General features: G+C 40.6%; 8 protein-coding genes across 8 annotated transcripts; 4 read left to right on the top strand and 4 right to left on the bottom strand. All coding sequences in view use genetic code 12, as the record gives it.

The window, feature by feature from the left end:
- Positions 1 to 135: 135 nt before the first annotated feature.
- On the bottom strand, positions 136 to 1,794 carry DASC09_063480 (uncharacterized protein; the record flags this gene model as incomplete). Its single annotated transcript, XM_064999932.1, has 1 exon — positions 136 to 1,794. One exon carries the CDS (start codon positions 1,792 to 1,794, stop codon positions 136 to 138), a length of 1,659 nt encoding a protein of 552 aa, XP_064856004.1.
- A 688-nt stretch (positions 1,795 to 2,482) lies between these two features.
- Positions 2,483 to 4,411, top strand: EXO70 (GTP-Rho binding exocyst subunit EXO70; the record flags this gene model as incomplete). The annotated part of the gene is made up of 1 exon (XM_064999931.1): positions 2,483 to 4,411. The coding sequence occupies one exon, from the start codon at positions 2,483 to 2,485 to the stop codon at positions 4,409 to 4,411; it is 1,929 nt and encodes a 642-aa protein (XP_064856003.1).
- A 531-nt stretch (positions 4,412 to 4,942) lies between these two features.
- Positions 4,943 to 6,880, top strand: DASC09_063460 (succinate dehydrogenase [ubiquinone] flavoprotein subunit; the record flags this gene model as incomplete). Its single annotated transcript, XM_064999930.1, has 1 exon — positions 4,943 to 6,880. The coding sequence occupies one exon, from the start codon at positions 4,943 to 4,945 to the stop codon at positions 6,878 to 6,880; it is 1,938 nt and encodes a 645-aa protein (XP_064856002.1).
- Positions 6,881 to 8,241: 1,361 nt separating this feature from the next.
- On the top strand, positions 8,242 to 10,089 carry DASC09_063450 (uncharacterized protein; the record flags this gene model as incomplete). Its single annotated transcript, XM_064999929.1, has 1 exon — positions 8,242 to 10,089. One exon carries the CDS (start codon positions 8,242 to 8,244, stop codon positions 10,087 to 10,089), a length of 1,848 nt encoding a protein of 615 aa, XP_064856001.1.
- A 256-nt stretch (positions 10,090 to 10,345) lies between these two features.
- Positions 10,346 to 11,356, bottom strand: UBA3 (NEDD8-activating protein UBA3; the record flags this gene model as incomplete). Its single annotated transcript, XM_064999928.1, has 1 exon — positions 10,346 to 11,356. One exon carries the CDS (start codon positions 11,354 to 11,356, stop codon positions 10,346 to 10,348), a length of 1,011 nt encoding a protein of 336 aa, XP_064856000.1.
- A 343-nt stretch (positions 11,357 to 11,699) lies between these two features.
- On the top strand, positions 11,700 to 12,452 carry TRP1 (phosphoribosylanthranilate isomerase TRP1; the record flags this gene model as incomplete). The annotated part of the gene is made up of 1 exon (XM_064999927.1): positions 11,700 to 12,452. One exon carries the CDS (start codon positions 11,700 to 11,702, stop codon positions 12,450 to 12,452), a length of 753 nt encoding a protein of 250 aa, XP_064855999.1.
- Positions 12,453 to 12,696: 244 nt separating this feature from the next.
- IPP1 (inorganic diphosphatase IPP1) lies at positions 12,697 to 13,560 on the bottom strand (the record flags this gene model as incomplete). The annotated part of the gene is made up of 1 exon (XM_064999926.1): positions 12,697 to 13,560. The coding sequence occupies one exon, from the start codon at positions 13,558 to 13,560 to the stop codon at positions 12,697 to 12,699; it is 864 nt and encodes a 287-aa protein (XP_064855998.1).
- A 296-nt stretch (positions 13,561 to 13,856) lies between these two features.
- GUS1 (glutamate--tRNA ligase GUS1) lies at positions 13,857 to 16,013 on the bottom strand (the record flags this gene model as incomplete). The annotated part of the gene is made up of 1 exon (XM_064999925.1): positions 13,857 to 16,013. The coding sequence occupies one exon, from the start codon at positions 16,011 to 16,013 to the stop codon at positions 13,857 to 13,859; it is 2,157 nt and encodes a 718-aa protein (XP_064855997.1).
- Between the last annotated feature and the right edge of the window lie 73 nt (positions 16,014 to 16,086).

Here is a 16,086-nt window from a genome sequence, read left to right as displayed (position 1 = left end):
CAAAAAACAAACAAAAAGTCAGTGATTCAGCAAATCATCAGACAAATAAATACTAAAGATCCGCAAATTTATCATGATATCAAAAGAGAAAAAAGAATAAATGAACAAAAAATAAAAAATAAAAAAAGGGATAACTCAAGTTGAAGAAGAGACGGCCCTTCTTTCGAATGCGGCCTTGTCACCACTCTTGCGCTTGAATCCGAATTTGTTCCCTTTGCTAAGTTTTGGGATCAAATTCAGAGAAGCATTGTAATCCTTGGAATAGATCACCCCACGTTGGTAATCGACCATCAAAACGTCGCTGGCAACATCGGTTTTAGTTTCTTTTTCTGGAACATCGATTTCGTCTTCGAATTGGTGGTGGTTATGATGGTACCCGTACCCACTGCTGCCGACAGATTTACGTTTAGTAGAATTAGAACGACTGACAGAGTTTTTGAGGTTTTCAAGCTCGCTGACCCATTTGAACTTGTAATCGTCTTCGACATCGTACATATGAGCGTTGGTGATCATTGATTCTGGCTCACGTTGTGCTTCGTTGGCAGTGTTATGATTATTGGTTTTACCAAAATGGAATATCCCAAAACTTTTCCCGGCACTGCGATTACGTCTAAGATTAGTTGGACCAGTCACCATGATTTCACTGCCATTGTCGGGATTGATGATGACCTTTGAAGTGTTTGATTTGGACGATTTAGAAGACTTTCCCGACTTATAAGAACGGTGGCTAAAGGAACTTTCAGTTTTCGCGTGCCCACGACGTTGCGCAGAGTAATCGTACTTCATTGGTGATGGAGGGTTGGCGTTAGTGATGATATTTTCATCGTAAATGATGTTCAGCGGGAAAGAACGGAGTTCGGCTCCATCATGATCGTCATTGGTGTTTTTAGCAGTTTCGGTATTCTCTTCGTTGACAATTTCGTCTTCTTCGAACTCGATATTCAGAACCCGTTTTTTCTCTACTGGTTGATCAAGATCGATGTTGTTGTTAGATTCTGGGAAGTCTGACTGTTTAGTTGATTCTCTGGCCGACGCAACAGAGTTGTGTTTGCTGCTAGACTTTTCATGGGACTCAGTGACGCTGATATTATCATCGTCATCCCCATCATAAAAGTCATCACGAGGCACAAACTTCCGTTTATAAAGATTGTCAATGGAAATGTTACTCCTGGATAACTTAGCAGTTACTTGTTTAGTAGTGAGTTTTTCAGTACTTGAAGTGATGATATTTTTAGTAGATTCAGCAGCGGCCATCAATTCGCTGAAATTCTCCTGGGTGGTTTCTGCGTGGATAAACTCTTCTTCGTCAATTTTGGAGATCGATTGGTCGGTCAACTTCTCATTTTCAATTAATTGATCCAACGAATTGATATGCTGCAAAGCATCATTTAATTGATTGACCAAATTGACATTCTCTTGTTCGAATTCAACAATATCCAATTGGGCATTATGAAGTTGATCCTTCAAGAAAATCGATTCTTTCTTCAAACGGTTGTAATTTTTTTGCAAATTGTGGAATTCTTTATTGATCAAGTTGATATGGACGTTTTTCTGTTCGATGATATCGATCTTGGCATCGATTTGCGCTTGTAATGATTTGATTTCTTCTTTAAGTTCTTTGGCTTGCAAGTCTTGGGTTCTTTGGAAATTATCGGATAAGATTCTGGCAGTGTTTTCGAAATTCTTTTTTTCCAAAATTTGCTTGATAAACCAAAACACAAATACTCCAATAAGGGATGAGGCAATCACTGGGACAGAGAGCATACTCTGTTCTTGTTGACGGTCGTTTGACATTTTGTGTATATATATATATATATGTGTGTGTGTTGTTGTTATTATTGGGTTTAAGGGGGAGGGCGGCCGTACTTTATCTAATGTACAGATAAATTGAAACTGGCAAAGATATTATTATATGTATAGACTTTTATTTTCTTGCTTCTTGCTCCTTTATTTATTTTTCTTCTTTCTTTCTTTCTTTCTTTTTTTGTTTTTCCAGAAGGAATCCAAGGTTTCAATTAACGATGTGTGTGGGTAATTAGTGGAATATAGATAACAACAATCACCCCCTGCAAATTGCAAAAATGTTCCTCAAATATGTAGGAAATGGCTGCTTTTGTCAGTGAAGCACAATGCTTTAAAAATATTGGTATAAATGGGGAAATACAATGACAGTAATGGTGTTCTACCCCAGATCACGATATATAGTATACACCAATGTATAAAATACCAATAATTGATGATTTGTTTATCGCATTGAAAACCAAAAACGAAAAAAAAAAAAAAAAAAATTTGAAAAAATCTGCACGACGCACCTGTCATGTGATGGATACGTGGCAAAAGGTTGCGAGCGACGGCACACACACACACACACATCGTTGTACCACCCCAAATCATCAGTCAAAAGGCATGATGATGGCCATCATCATCGTTAATCGTTGATCTCCCTGAGATATACTACCATAGGAAAAACGAAAACTAAAAAATGATTGTGGATGTCGACGAGGCAGATGTCGCCATCTTGGAAGAGAACCTCAACAAGTCGCGGGCATTGATCTCCAGTGTCAACCTTGGGCTCAAGAAAATCGCCCACACGTCACAACGTTCAGAAACATTGATCAAGCCAATGATAGATAATAGTAGAAGACTCGAGATCTACCAAAGAAACATAAAAGAGTGCTTGAAGCTCGTGGATAAAGTAAAAGACAGCGCGTCGACGGTGGCTCAGTATGAAGCGGTGCTTGAAAATGTTCTGGTGCTTGAAAATAACCTTCCGAAATATATACAGTGCTTAAAGGATAGTAAAAAAGTATTGAGCGATATGCGAATGCTTAAGATCGATGAATTCCGAGGAGTGTTTGATAATATTGTCAAAGTCATCAAAAACGGAGAGGCCAAGTTGTTGATCTTTGCGAAAAATAGCATTATCAAGTACCTGAAACCGTTTGACCCCACCCAAGTGATGACCGAAAATTTACCATTCCCGGTATTAGATGACAATGTTATTAATAAAATGATGATGATTGTCCAGTATTTTGCTGACTTCAAGAAAATTGGCGGGAAAGCTGGTCTGGTGGACGACTTCTTGGAAATCGAAAATATCTATATTGAACAACGTCGAATCTACGTATCAGAAAGTTTAGGATTTCTTGAAGCGTCGACCAAACCTTTGTCTAAAGGTGCCAATGTTCCGTATGAAAAGAATTCTAACGGTATCAACCACTACACCGATGCGCTAATTCAGTTTATGTTGACGGAAAACGATTTAATCATCAAGATATTCTCCAACATCAAATATACCGACCAAAAACTTAAAAACGTGGTGCTCAACGCGGCCAAGAAGCTTCGAATCTTTGAAAAACTCTTCCTGACAATCTTCAGCACCTTTGTCAATATTGTTCAACAAATCATTGATTTCATTAATAAAAACTACGGGACCGAAGGGGTATTATCATTTGAGTTGGTCCAATGTTATCTCAAAGTCAGTCCTGCTTTGGATAAAGTCAATGCCACTGCTTCCAATAATCAAAGTGTCAAACGCCTTGAAAGCATATTCGATAATATTAAGCTGATTTCCGGGAACTTGTTTAGAGAATATCTCAAGTTTATCGATACTCGTATTTCCAATATCATCACCATGCCTTCGGATAACGGGGTCAGTGAATGCACCGTGGAGCTCATCTCTCGTATGCGGAAGTTTTCTGAGTACCGTCAAGCGTCATTGAGCATTGTTGGGGACATGAAGCCTGGGACTTGGATTCCTAGCCCAAAACCTCAGTGGTTAGGGGTATTTTCCAGTATCAACACTAGCACCCCGATCGATGAGAATAATAAGGAGTTTCTCTTATCGTCTTATTTCAGCGATTGTATCGATGCGATAATGATCAGTTTGGAAATCAAGGCCAAAGTACTATTACCAAAGAAGACCAGCACTATCGGATACTTTTTGATGACGAATTTGACGTTGATCGAACAAGTGATGAAGAAATCGGAGATCTACAGTATTTTGGGTACTGCAGGAAACGAGCGATTGGAGAAATTGCGGAAGCGTGCACTCAACATGTTTTTGACCAGTTGGAAAGGGTTGGCGAGTACCCTTATGGATGTCACGGTGATCACTGGGGGCAATAATGGCACCAACAAGAAGACCAAGATCAGCTCCAAGGATAAAGATGCGATTAAGGACAAGTGGAAGACCTTCAACAATGAGTTTGACGAGCTAGTGAAAGGGTTTAAGGCGTATGGCATCAAGGACCAACAGTTGAAACAGTATTTGGTGAAGGAGATTAGTTTTGTGATTCCGTTGTACAATCGGTTTTACGAGAAGTATGCGAACGGGGAGTTCACCAAGCATAGCAGTAAGTATATTAAGTACGACAAGGGTAAGTTGGCGAGTATCATCCAAACGTTGTGATAATATATGTTGGAACTTGGGTGTGTGTGATCGGTAGGTAGCCTCGTCTGTACCAACACGGCGGGTGCGAGCAAAGGACCGCGGGTTTATCACACGTGATCTGTCACGCTGACACATTGTCATGTGACTCGGGGGGCCCTTGGCTGCCAGCCAATCGCCGACGAGCTTTTATTAATGGCCGCCATCTCCCCCGGGTACCGGCTACCGAGTCGCTTTTTCAACGAGTATTTTAGTAGTTACTGGGGAGGAGGAGGATCTGAATGATTGTTGTGACAGACACTTCTTTCTCCTACTCAATAAAAACCGCCCCATTGATTGGATTACCTTTCACCACTACACCCGGCCATTCTGTCTTGTTTCTTCTTTCCTTGTTGGTGGAATAGCAAACAGTAAGTAATCTATCTATCCTACCCCATACATAGAAAAAATAGACCCCAAAAAATAAGAAAAAGTTGATTTCATTTTTTTCCAGTGTCTTTATTATCACAACAACAATAATACTACTCTCTACACAACGCAAAACAACTCACAATGCTTTCGTTGCGTTCTTCTGGTCTTTTTAAGACTTCTGTTGCCGCCCAATCAAAGCGTCTTTTCCATTCCTCTTTGAAGGCCAACTCTGTCATCACCAACGGTACCAGTGCCAACGGTAAAGAAAATGCTGCTTTATCCATGAGAGAAAAATACCACATCATCGACCACGAATATGACTGTGTGGTTGTTGGTGCCGGTGGTGCCGGTTTGAGAGCCGCTTTTGGTTTGGCTGTCGAAGGGTTCAAGACCGCTTGTATCTCCAAGCTTTTCCCAACCAGATCCCACACCGTCGCTGCTCAAGGTGGTATCAATGCTGCCCTTGGTAACATGCACCCTGATGACTGGCATTGGCACATGTACGATACCGTCAAAGGTTCCGATTGGTTAGGTGACCAAGACGCTATCCACTACATGACCAGAGAAGCCCCAGCCTCTATCTATGAATTGGAACATTTCGGGGTCCCATTCTCCAGAACTGAAGAAGGTAGAATTTATCAAAGAGCCTTTGGTGGGCAAGCCAGAAACTACGGTCATGATGGTCAAGCTTACAGAACCTGTGCCGTTGCCGACAGAACCGGTCACGCCCTTTTGCACTCTTTGTACGGTCAGTCCCTTAGACACGACACCCATTTCTTCATCGAATACTTTGCCATGGATTTGATCATGGAAAACGGTGAATGTGTCGGTGTCATGGCTTACAACCAAGAAGATGGTACTTTGCACAGATTCAGAGCTCACAAGACCGTGTTGGCCACTGGTGGGTACGGAAGAGCTTACTTCAGTTGTACTTCTGCTCACACTTGTACCGGTGATGGTTTCGCTATGGTTTCTAGAGCTGGCTTGCCATTGCAAGATTTGGAATTCATTCAATTCCATCCTTCCGGTATTTACGGTTCCGGTTGTCTTATCACCGAAGGTGCCAGAGGTGAAGGTGGTTTCTTGATCAACTCTGAAGGTGAAAGATTCATGGAAAGATACGCTCCAACCGCCAAGGATTTGGCCTCCAGAGATGTCGTCTCCAGAGCCATCACCATGGAAATTAGAGCCGGTAGAGGTGTTGGTCCAGAAAAGGACCACATGTTGTTGCAATTGTCTCACTTGCCAGCTTCAGTTCTTAAAGAACGTTTGCCAGGTATTTCTGAAACTGCTTCTATTTTCGCTGGTGTCGATGTCACTAAGGAACCAATTCCAATTTTGCCAACTGTTCATTACAATATGGGTGGTATCCCAACTAAGTGGACCGGTGAAGTTTTGACCATCGATGAAGAAGGTAAGGACAAGGTTGTTCCAGGTCTTATGGCTTGTGGTGAAGCCGCTTGTGTTTCCGTCCACGGTGCTAACAGATTGGGTGCTAACTCTTTGTTGGATTTAGTTGTCTTTGGTAGAGCTGTCTCCCATACTGTTAGAGACTCCTTGACCCCAGGTAAACCACACAAGCCTTTGGATGCCGAACTCGGCAAACACTCTATTGAAAGATTGGACAAGATTAGAAACGCTAGTGGTCCAAAACCAACTTCTGAAATCAGATTGGCCATGCAAAAGACTATGCAAAGGGATGTTTCTGTGTTTAGAACCCAAGAAACTTTGGACGAAGGTGTCAAGGGTATTACTGCTATCGACAAGACTTTCAAGGATGTCGGTACTACCGACAGATCTATGATCTGGAACTCTGACTTGGTGGAAACTCTTGAACTTGAAAACTTGTTGACTTGTGCCACTCAAACCGCCAACTCTGCCGCCGCTAGAAAAGAATCTCGTGGTGCCCATGCTAGAGAAGATTTCCCAGAAAGAGATGATGTCAACTGGATGAAGCACTCCTTGTCATGGCAAAAGAATACTGGTGATCCAGTCAAATTGGCTTACAGAAATGTCATTTCTAAGACCTTGGACGAAAATGAATGTAAGACCGTTCCTCCTGGTAAGAGAGTTTACTAATCTTGTTTATATATATATATTTCTTCCCCACATTATAACTGCTAATTTTCTCCACACTTGAAATACTCTATTTTTTTTTTTATTATTATTATTTGTCATCTTTTTTTTCATTGTTTCAATTCATATTACATTTGATATATATAAGTTTACACTCAAATTGTTGTTTATTCTGTAGCAGATTTCAAGCACATGTTGCAATGGCTATTAAGACTTTCCGATGGTCAACAATACAGTCTCTTTGGTGTATTTGATTTGGATTTACCTCAATTTGAATAGAAGTCTTGAACTTCTTTCAATGAGAAATAATGATCTCTAATATCACCCTTAAATCTCAAAAATCTTACGTCAATGCATCAAATAATACACTCTTTTCTCAATAATCTAGATCTAAAAGGCAGCATACATAACTAATTATTCATATTATAACCAAAATAAATAAATCATGATCTAGTTTTGCTTGATTAGTTTTTAAAATAATGAAATTAAACCATAAAATAAAAAATATTAAAACTGGGACTTTTTCACCAATGGCCAAAAAATATTTTTGACAGAAACTTTCCAAAAAGATTGTCCTCATGGATCATTTCATTGGATACTCTCTCTCTCAATGATTAACCGTCACCATCTCAATATCATTCCCAATTATAGAAATTCTTTGTCAAAAAAACTAAGCTTTGGGTGGTAATGGGATGGTACCACTCCGTTGGTCTGCATTAACGCATTCCCAATTATATTAACATTTCAACTATAATCGTCAAAATTGTTTGATAGCGATAACTTTTAGTATCAAAGCTTCATGGCTGCTCAAGTATTTGGCACATCAAAAATGGGGATCGATCTGAAAAGTATGGATTCTGGGGCCATGGTAGGTCGACGTGCTGTGTAAAAACTGAAAATTATTGTTGATTTCCTTTGACGTTATCTATCGCACACGCTCACTGCACGCACGGTACGGTACCTCTACAAACTCCTTCTCCACGCTTTCTCATTTAGTTTCCCATTAAAGTATTCTGATTCCACATCATTGCATTATCTCAGATACCCTCATTCATGAATGGCAAAATACCAGTTTATTTCTATTTGATATTGTCTATTCCCGTGGATATCTTTTGTTACCATCCCTCCTGACAGGGTGCCGCACCCGCTGAATCTCGGTGGTGAAACTTGGATTCTGCAGCATTTCACAACATGCCAATGGAGAGATCCGTGGAATGGGACACAGCAAGGTGTGCCTCCACAATAATGATAGAAACCAATAAATATCAGGGCTTGAGACCTTTCTGTGACAAAAATAAATCAGACATGAATTTTGAGAAGAAGAAAAAAGCTGCGAAAGAAAAGGTCTCGTTGATCCTCTCCTTATGGTACCAAAACTAGGCATCAAAGCTGCCATCTTCCGGCTCATGGCCCAAGTTGGTGCGGTGGTTGTCGTGACCATCACTTCAACATATAATGCCATGCCCACACTTCATACCACCGTGACACCCGTTAGTGTACAAGTTCCGACGGTGAATAACCCGTTCATCGCTAACCAACACCTGCGACTCCCCAATGATCTCTTATTCATTATTATTGGATCGGTCCTTGGAGCCATACTTTCAGTGGTGCTTATTATTGTTCTTTGTCAATGTGCATACGCCAATCGTAAAGCCCGTGAGGAAAAAAAGATAATCCAGAAAACTGGCAGTTACAATATCATTCCTATCACTACCAACAGCTTTGCTTCTAAGGGCAAACTCTATTATTATAGTGATGGTTCAGAAAGTTTAAACTCATTCGACACCACTCTTAAAGGGTCTTCTATCAGTGGTAGTATCAATGAGCTCACTGACGACATTTACGCCCCAGTGGGTAAAAAACTCACCGTGAATAACAACTGCACTGAATCAGACATTAAACGACAAAAACGTCTTTCACAAGCATCGATGTATGTGTCTCCGTTGACGGAATTGATGGTGAAGAAAGTTCAGCATGATCATGAAGACGAATTCAATTTCTTATCACCCATCCAAAGTGTACCACCAACCATTGCCGACGTATCGTCACCTTCTCAATCCAACTGTCTTTCACCCGCCAGATCGGCTCCAGGTAACAACTCACCGAGCTTCGCAAGACCTGAGCACCAATTATCTAAAGAGGCCGCAAAACGGGTATCAGTCATATCAATCAGAAATTCGGAATTGCTTCAAGATCAAACAGAAATCAAACATGCGAGACCACCAAGTCAATTGTTAGAGGACTTATTCAATACTAATGATATCTCACCACAATGTGACACAGGATCGGAAAATAGAAAATCTGATGGGTTGGAGAAATACCAAAGATATATGGTCGAACAAGAACTTCAAAAAGAACGACAGCAGAAACAGCAATATGCCACAAACAATATGCGTTGCAACTCTGATATTCCTCTATTAATGACCCCCAAGCATTGCTCTCCAGAAGCAAACGACCACCGTCAAAAGAAAAAGAATGTTTCCAACCTCCTGATTCAAAAAAATTTACCTTTGCCGCCTCCTCGTCAACAAGGATTGCCACCTCCAAGACTGCCTCGGCGTGCAGTGGTTGAATCTCCAAAACCTGAACCATCTCCAGAGAAATATCGCAGAATTCCGCCACCTCAGAGCTCTATCGTACCCCGTCCAACTTCTTCTTGTCAAATGGTGCCTCCAAAAACCGATCACCATAATTCAATTCTTCCTTATCCTGTCAATGAACTTTCTTCGCTGACGGACCCTCAAACATATCGTCGTTCACTTCTTATGAATCTTCCATACCCCGCCAATGACGGTTTGGGAACAAACCATCTAAAATATCATCCTAAAGCTCAAGCAGCCCTTCCATACCCGGAAAATGATTCTCAGAATCAACTTCCATCAGAATGTCTTGCCCTTCAATATCTGGAGAAAAAAGGTCAACAAAGTGTATCCAAAAATTACTCTAGACCTTACCATCAAGCTAACTATGCTCCGGTGACTAGCGCTCCTCCTCAACGTCAATCTCAACAAAAAAGAATGTCGGTAGAATTTTCTAATAATCAAAAACCTACAGAATTTGTTGATAATATGGTACCACAGTATCAACAACTTTTTATGCAAGTTCTGAAAAAAGATCCTGCGTCAGCAAAGAGATTGTCTCAAGTGTTACATTCAGCTAACCAGGCCAGGTTGAATGCTCATATTCAACGCCAGAGTTTTTTAGGAGGCTGATTACGGAATTTCCAAATTTCTCTCCCTCTGTCTTTTTTTTTCTCATTCATTCAATCTTTTTTTTTTCCATAATACACTTTAGTACTACAATAATTCATAGACATACCCAAGCATTTATATATTACAAATTGTAAAAGAATTGTGTACTGTGAGGAAGTTTGCTTGGGAATATATGTTGATATATATATATCCTCTTCCTAAGATCTCCTTCATTTCAAAACATCCTTACTATTTAAAGCAACCAAAAATAACATTTTCATCCACAAATAGGGCAATCTGCCTGTTGTTCCGGAGCAAAATTAAATGTGAATGGTTCATTATCACCAGAATATTGCATACAATATTCCAAATTTGGATTACAACTGGTAAGTACTTTGAATGCCTCATTCACGCAGCTGGCAGCAATGATGGCATTGGTAGAGGCAATTGCCGGAATAATGTTCTTGACCACTCCTAAGGCTAGCGATCTTGTCACTCCAGAAATGTTGAATTGTTTGGCACGATCCAACGATCGGTCATAAAGCCAGGTGACATCGTCAGGATTATCGGCATCGAACTTCTTATCGGGGAATTGTTTCGGCCATTCGATCAAATTCACATACTCGATACAATGCTCTGGCAATCTTGGAGTATTGGCAATGGTACATACTGGATATTGTGTCTTCACTGCTGGGGCAAGGGATAAAGTACATTCATAACACGCGGTGAGTCTAGGAAAAATCACCCTAGATTGACCCCTGAACCCTTCTGTACCGCCATCAATCATCGGTATAAGCGAGTCATCATCATTGACATCGTATAAGGAAATCACAAGGGAGTTCACCCAGCGACGGGCTTCGATGTTATCGAGTCCCAGAATTATCAAATCAAACTGTTTGAAGAAATCGTCCCCCATGGTTTGAATTTTCGCAAAATGGGGGGTCACATTGACGTCTTTTACCCTTTTCCTAATGAATTCACAGGCAACAATCGCCTTGGATTTGCCAATATCTTTTGTTCTGAAAAGAAACTGACGATTCAAATTGGAGATGTCAATGGTATCCATATCAATGACATCGATGTGCTTGAACCCTGATAGGGCCATGTTCTTAAGAATCTCACATCCCAAACCACCAGCCCCCAACACGAGAATCTTCTTGGAATGTAGCTGTTCAAGGTTCTGAAGCCCTCCTTCAAAATCTTCTATGGTAAACGGTCCTTGACTGATCAACGCTGGAGTAATTGATGATTCGTCTCTACCGTTTATCATCTTCTGCCTCTTGAACATTTATGATATTATTTTCGATCAAAACAGAGAAAAATGGAATATGAAAAATGGACAATCCAGGAATATCTCTGAATGAGTTTGAAATATACCCCCCAGAAAATAGATAATGAAAATAAATGGAACGAATACAATAATGTGATTGCAAATTGTTATTAAATTCCTGTCTGATGTCACTTTTTTCCTGGCTGTTTTTTTACAGCTTATATAATTGTTCCGGGTGGTGCACCCCCGATGACTACAAAACCCTTTTTTTTTTTTTCTTTCGTTTGATTCTTTCTTTGTTAATTAAGTCTTCATTGATATAATAAAAAATAAAAAATTTAATAATATATCAGATAAAAACATGGTGATTCTTGCTAAAACTTGCGGTCTCCAGACCATCGACGCTGCCCAGTGTGCTATTGATAATGGTGCAGATCTTCTAGGAGCAATTTTCGTTCCTGGTAGAAGTCGAACCGTCCATCACCAAGTAGCCAAAGACATCTCCCAACGATGCCACGATGCTAGACTTGTTAAAAACCCTGATTTCAATAAAACTGAATTCTTCCAGTCTGTGCTTTCTGGTGATGTTGCGTCTTCTGGTGCTGAATATTTCACCAAGGTACAGGAACAATTGGCAAATAATGGACCTTTTTTAGTTGGGGTGTTCCAAAACCAATCAATACCAGAGATCGTTGATGCAGTGAACGCCACCAATTTGGATATTGTGCAGCTTCACGGGTCAGAAAATAAGCTTGAATACGTTAAAGAACTCAAAAAATTGGGGATCCCCGTTATTTCTCGATACCTCGTACAAGACCTCCAGGATTCTGAAAAACTTACCAATGAAATTTGTGTCAATGGTCAACACTTGCTTGTGTTATTGGACAGCGCTGTTGGAGGTGAAGGGACAACCTTAGATTGGGAACTGATTGATAAAATCAATGCGAATGGGACGATAAAATTCATGTTGGCCGGGGGATTGGCGCCAGACAATGTGGCGTTGGCAAAAAGGGTCAATGGGGTGATTGGTGTTGATGTTAGTAGTGGTATTGAAACCGCTAAAAGAAAGGACAATGTGAAAATTGAACAGTTCATTAGACAAGTCAGAGAATGATTAATACCAATAGATAGTTTGTTTGTTTGTTCGTTTCTTTTTTCCTTTTCTTTTTTCAATGTATGTAATGATAAATCTACAGGTAAAATCAAAGGTTGTAAAATTTAATAAAAGGTGTCATGTTATTTTAAACGAAAAATTTTAATACATGATTATATAAACTGGTCAACTCAAAATCTGAATACAATTTGCTTTATTAAGAAATTGTTGTTACTATTGTTGTTGTTGTTTTTTTTTGACCCGCTTAGGCGCTAGCACCAGAAATGAAAAACCACTTGTCAATAGAGGCATCGATTGGGGCATCTTGCTTTGGATCAGCTGGTGGGACAGCAAAAGCAGCTTCAGCAGAGTAGCTTTCAGTGTTGGCCAAAGTGGTGTTGGTCAATTGGATTTCCTTTGGTTCGATCTTACCACCAATCAACTTGTTCCAGGATTCGTTACATTCGGCAATGATTTCTTCAGCGTACTTCTTGTTCTTGCATTCACCAGTGAAAGCAAATTGGTTTTCTGGCTTACCATCTGGGATTTTGTAGATACGGAACCATTCGTTAGTGGCACGCAACAAACCTGGCAAGTGTCTTTCAACATCTTCGATGTCGTTCAATTTTGGAGCCAATGGGTCGTTGACGTCAATGACGATGACCTTCCAGTCGGTTTCACCTTCGTCCAACAAAGCCATGATACCAAGAACCTTGACTTGCTTGACTTGACCAGTGTAACCAACGGTTTCACCAATTTCACAAACATCCAAAGGATCGTCATCACCGTTGGCCTTGGTTTCAGGGTGAGCGGTGTTTGGGTCTTCCCAGGTTTGTGGGAAAGCACCGTAGTTGTGGATGTAACCGTGGTGAGGGAAACAGTTTCTGACAAATCTCAACTTACCCTTCTTGGTGTCTTGGATGATTGGGTTAAGAGTTTGTTCTTTGCAGATTTCCATCTTAGCGTTAGTCCAACGTGGAATTTCCACAATCATGTTGAGGATCTTCTTGGATTCATCAGCATAAAGAGGAATGTCGTGGAATGGGGAGACGACCTTACCATCCTTGGCAATGTAAGTCTTGTATTCCAAGGTGTTTTTAGCACCGATTTGGTGAACAGAGTAGACCATTGTGTGTATATGTTTGTATTGCTGAGCAACTGTAGGTCTGGAGGGAAAGAGAAGAAAGAATGGAAAAACCTCCAACAAAACAGAAAAATCTGGAAAGAAAGTCGTGGTGCCCCGCCATCGGTGCGTAACCGTAGAAAAAAAATTAGAGTTTGTTGGTCCTCCCCCTCGCGATGTATGCGCTACGATACATGATGTTACATAATAACACAACAAGAATAATTATAATAATAATAATAATAATAATAATAATATATGGGAAATCATTTCATTTAGATCTAAAAACTACATAAGATAATCTATTTCTTGTTACCGTATCTGTTGATAGTCTTACCATCTGGGATGGTGAAGAACACAGCTGGCTTGCCTTCAGAGGCTTGCTTATCCAATCTGAAATAACCCTTTCTTTCAAATTGAATAATATCACCAACCTTCAAGCTCTTGATGTTGACATCACCATAACCCAAGGTGTGGAATTCTGATTTTGGAGTGATGAAATCTTCAAAGTTGTCACCTTCTTCCAATTTGTCTTTGACAATCATATGGTCAAAGTCAATCATTTCAATTGGCATAACTTGTTCTGGAACATCGGCAATCCAGGTGATCTTCTTTTCGGTCTTACGGAAATCACCTTCCAAGTGCAATTTACCATCAGTAGAAGTGACGATACCGTTGGCATCCTTGTGGACCTTGTCAACAATAACATTACCCCAGTCCATCAAAGTGAGCTCTTCGCCATCCTTGATCAATTCAGCATCGGCTTGATCAATCAAAACCTTATTGTAGTAGTACACTGGCTTCTTACCAACAGCTGGGTTCTTCTTGTGCTTTGGCTTTTCTTCCATGACTGGAGTGGCAGGACCATCGGCAATGTTGAAAGTAACAACATTTTCCTTCACCACACTAGAGTAACGTGGAGCCACTGGGTCAATGACCTTCTTGTTAACAGCCCAGATCAAAGACCAGTCCAAGTTGATGATATTCTTGGATGGACCTTGGGAGATAACAAAGTTACGCAACCCTTCAACGGTCATACCACGTCTTCTAACACCACGGACGGTTGGGAAACGAGGATCATCCCAACCACTGACGTAATCTTTGTCGACAAACCATTGCAACTTACGTTTGGACAACAAAGTTCTAACAAAGTTGACACGAGCGAAATCCCAAATGTGAACCTTACGCAAGTTCAAGGCTTTGAGCATCCATTCGTATTGTGGGTTACGGTCACGGTATTCGATGGTACGCAAAGCGTGGGTGACACCTTCAATGGAATCAACAATTGGAACACAGAAATCGTAAGTTGGGTACATTTTCCAAGCGGTACCGGTTCTGTGATGTGGGGTCAAGTTACAACGGTAAATAACTGGATCTCTGAGAGCCTTGTTTGGACAATCAAAAGAGATCTTAGCACGCAAACAGTAAGTTTGACCAACTTCGGTGGCATTCTTCATCTCGGTTTCAAAAATTCTCAAGTTTTCTTCGACAGTGGCGTCTCTCTTGGCAGATTTGATACCATCCATTCTTTCGGCTCTCATTTGTTCTTGAGGAGTGTTGTCACAATAAGCTTTACCTTCCTTGATCATTTTAATTGCCAAGTCGTACATGGTTTGGAAGTAGTCGGAAGAGTAAGTGAGCATATCACCCTTAATCCCCAATAATTCCAAATCTTCGATGATGGATTGTTCGAATTCGGTCTTTTCCTTCGATGGGTTGGTATCGTCAAATCTAATGATCAACTTACCTTTATAAGCTTGGGCGAAATATTGGTTCAAAATAGCGGCCTTAGCATGTCCAATGTGCAAGTATCCAGATGGTTCAGGTGGGAAACGAGTGACAACCTTACCTATTTCAGCACCTGGCAAATCAATGTCGAAATTGGCCTTGTGACCTTCTTTCTTACCTCCAGTGGATTTCTTACGCAACTCCCCAAGAGATTTGGTCAACAATTCAGCAGCACCGCTAAAGGTAGCGTTACTTTCCACCAAACCGTACCAACGGGACACATTGATGAAAACCTTGTTCTTAATGATAGATCCGACAATTGGGTTAGCACGCAAGTTACCCCAGATAGCAACATCAGCAGCAGTGGTGGCGTAACCAACAATGTAAGATCTGAAATTTAAGTGGGATTCGAGAACTTTCAACACTTCGGATAATTCCTTGAAATTCTTGGTGGTAAGTTTGGTGGCATATTCGAGCCAGTGAGTGATTTCGGTTGAATCAGTACCAAACACATCTGGGTACTTGGAGGCAAGAGCAGCAATGATGGCACCGCTACCGATGGTAGAATCATTCAAAACCGCATTGGCATCTTTAGATTGTTTAGAAGCAGACTTTTCGTCAACATATTCAACAGCAATAGCGTCTTTATGAGCGTTGTTCACAAGAGATGCAGCAATAAGGGCACCGTAAGCGAGCGGTTGGCCTTTGCCGGCAATAATCAATTTTGACATGGTTTCAAATGTTTATTTCTCTATTTGAAATAACCTGTAATATAGGTCAACTGAATGGGAAGACATCATCAAT

The sequence above is a fragment of the Saccharomycopsis crataegensis genome (genome assembly GCF_037102585.1).
Source record: "Saccharomycopsis crataegensis DNA, jcf7180000000098, whole genome shotgun sequence".
In the NCBI taxonomy this organism is placed as follows: Eukaryota; Fungi; Ascomycota; class Saccharomycetes; order Ascoideales; family Saccharomycopsidaceae; genus Saccharomycopsis; species Saccharomycopsis crataegensis.
Note: the sequence above shows the minus strand (reverse complement) of the source record. Positions and strands in the feature narration are given on the sequence as shown.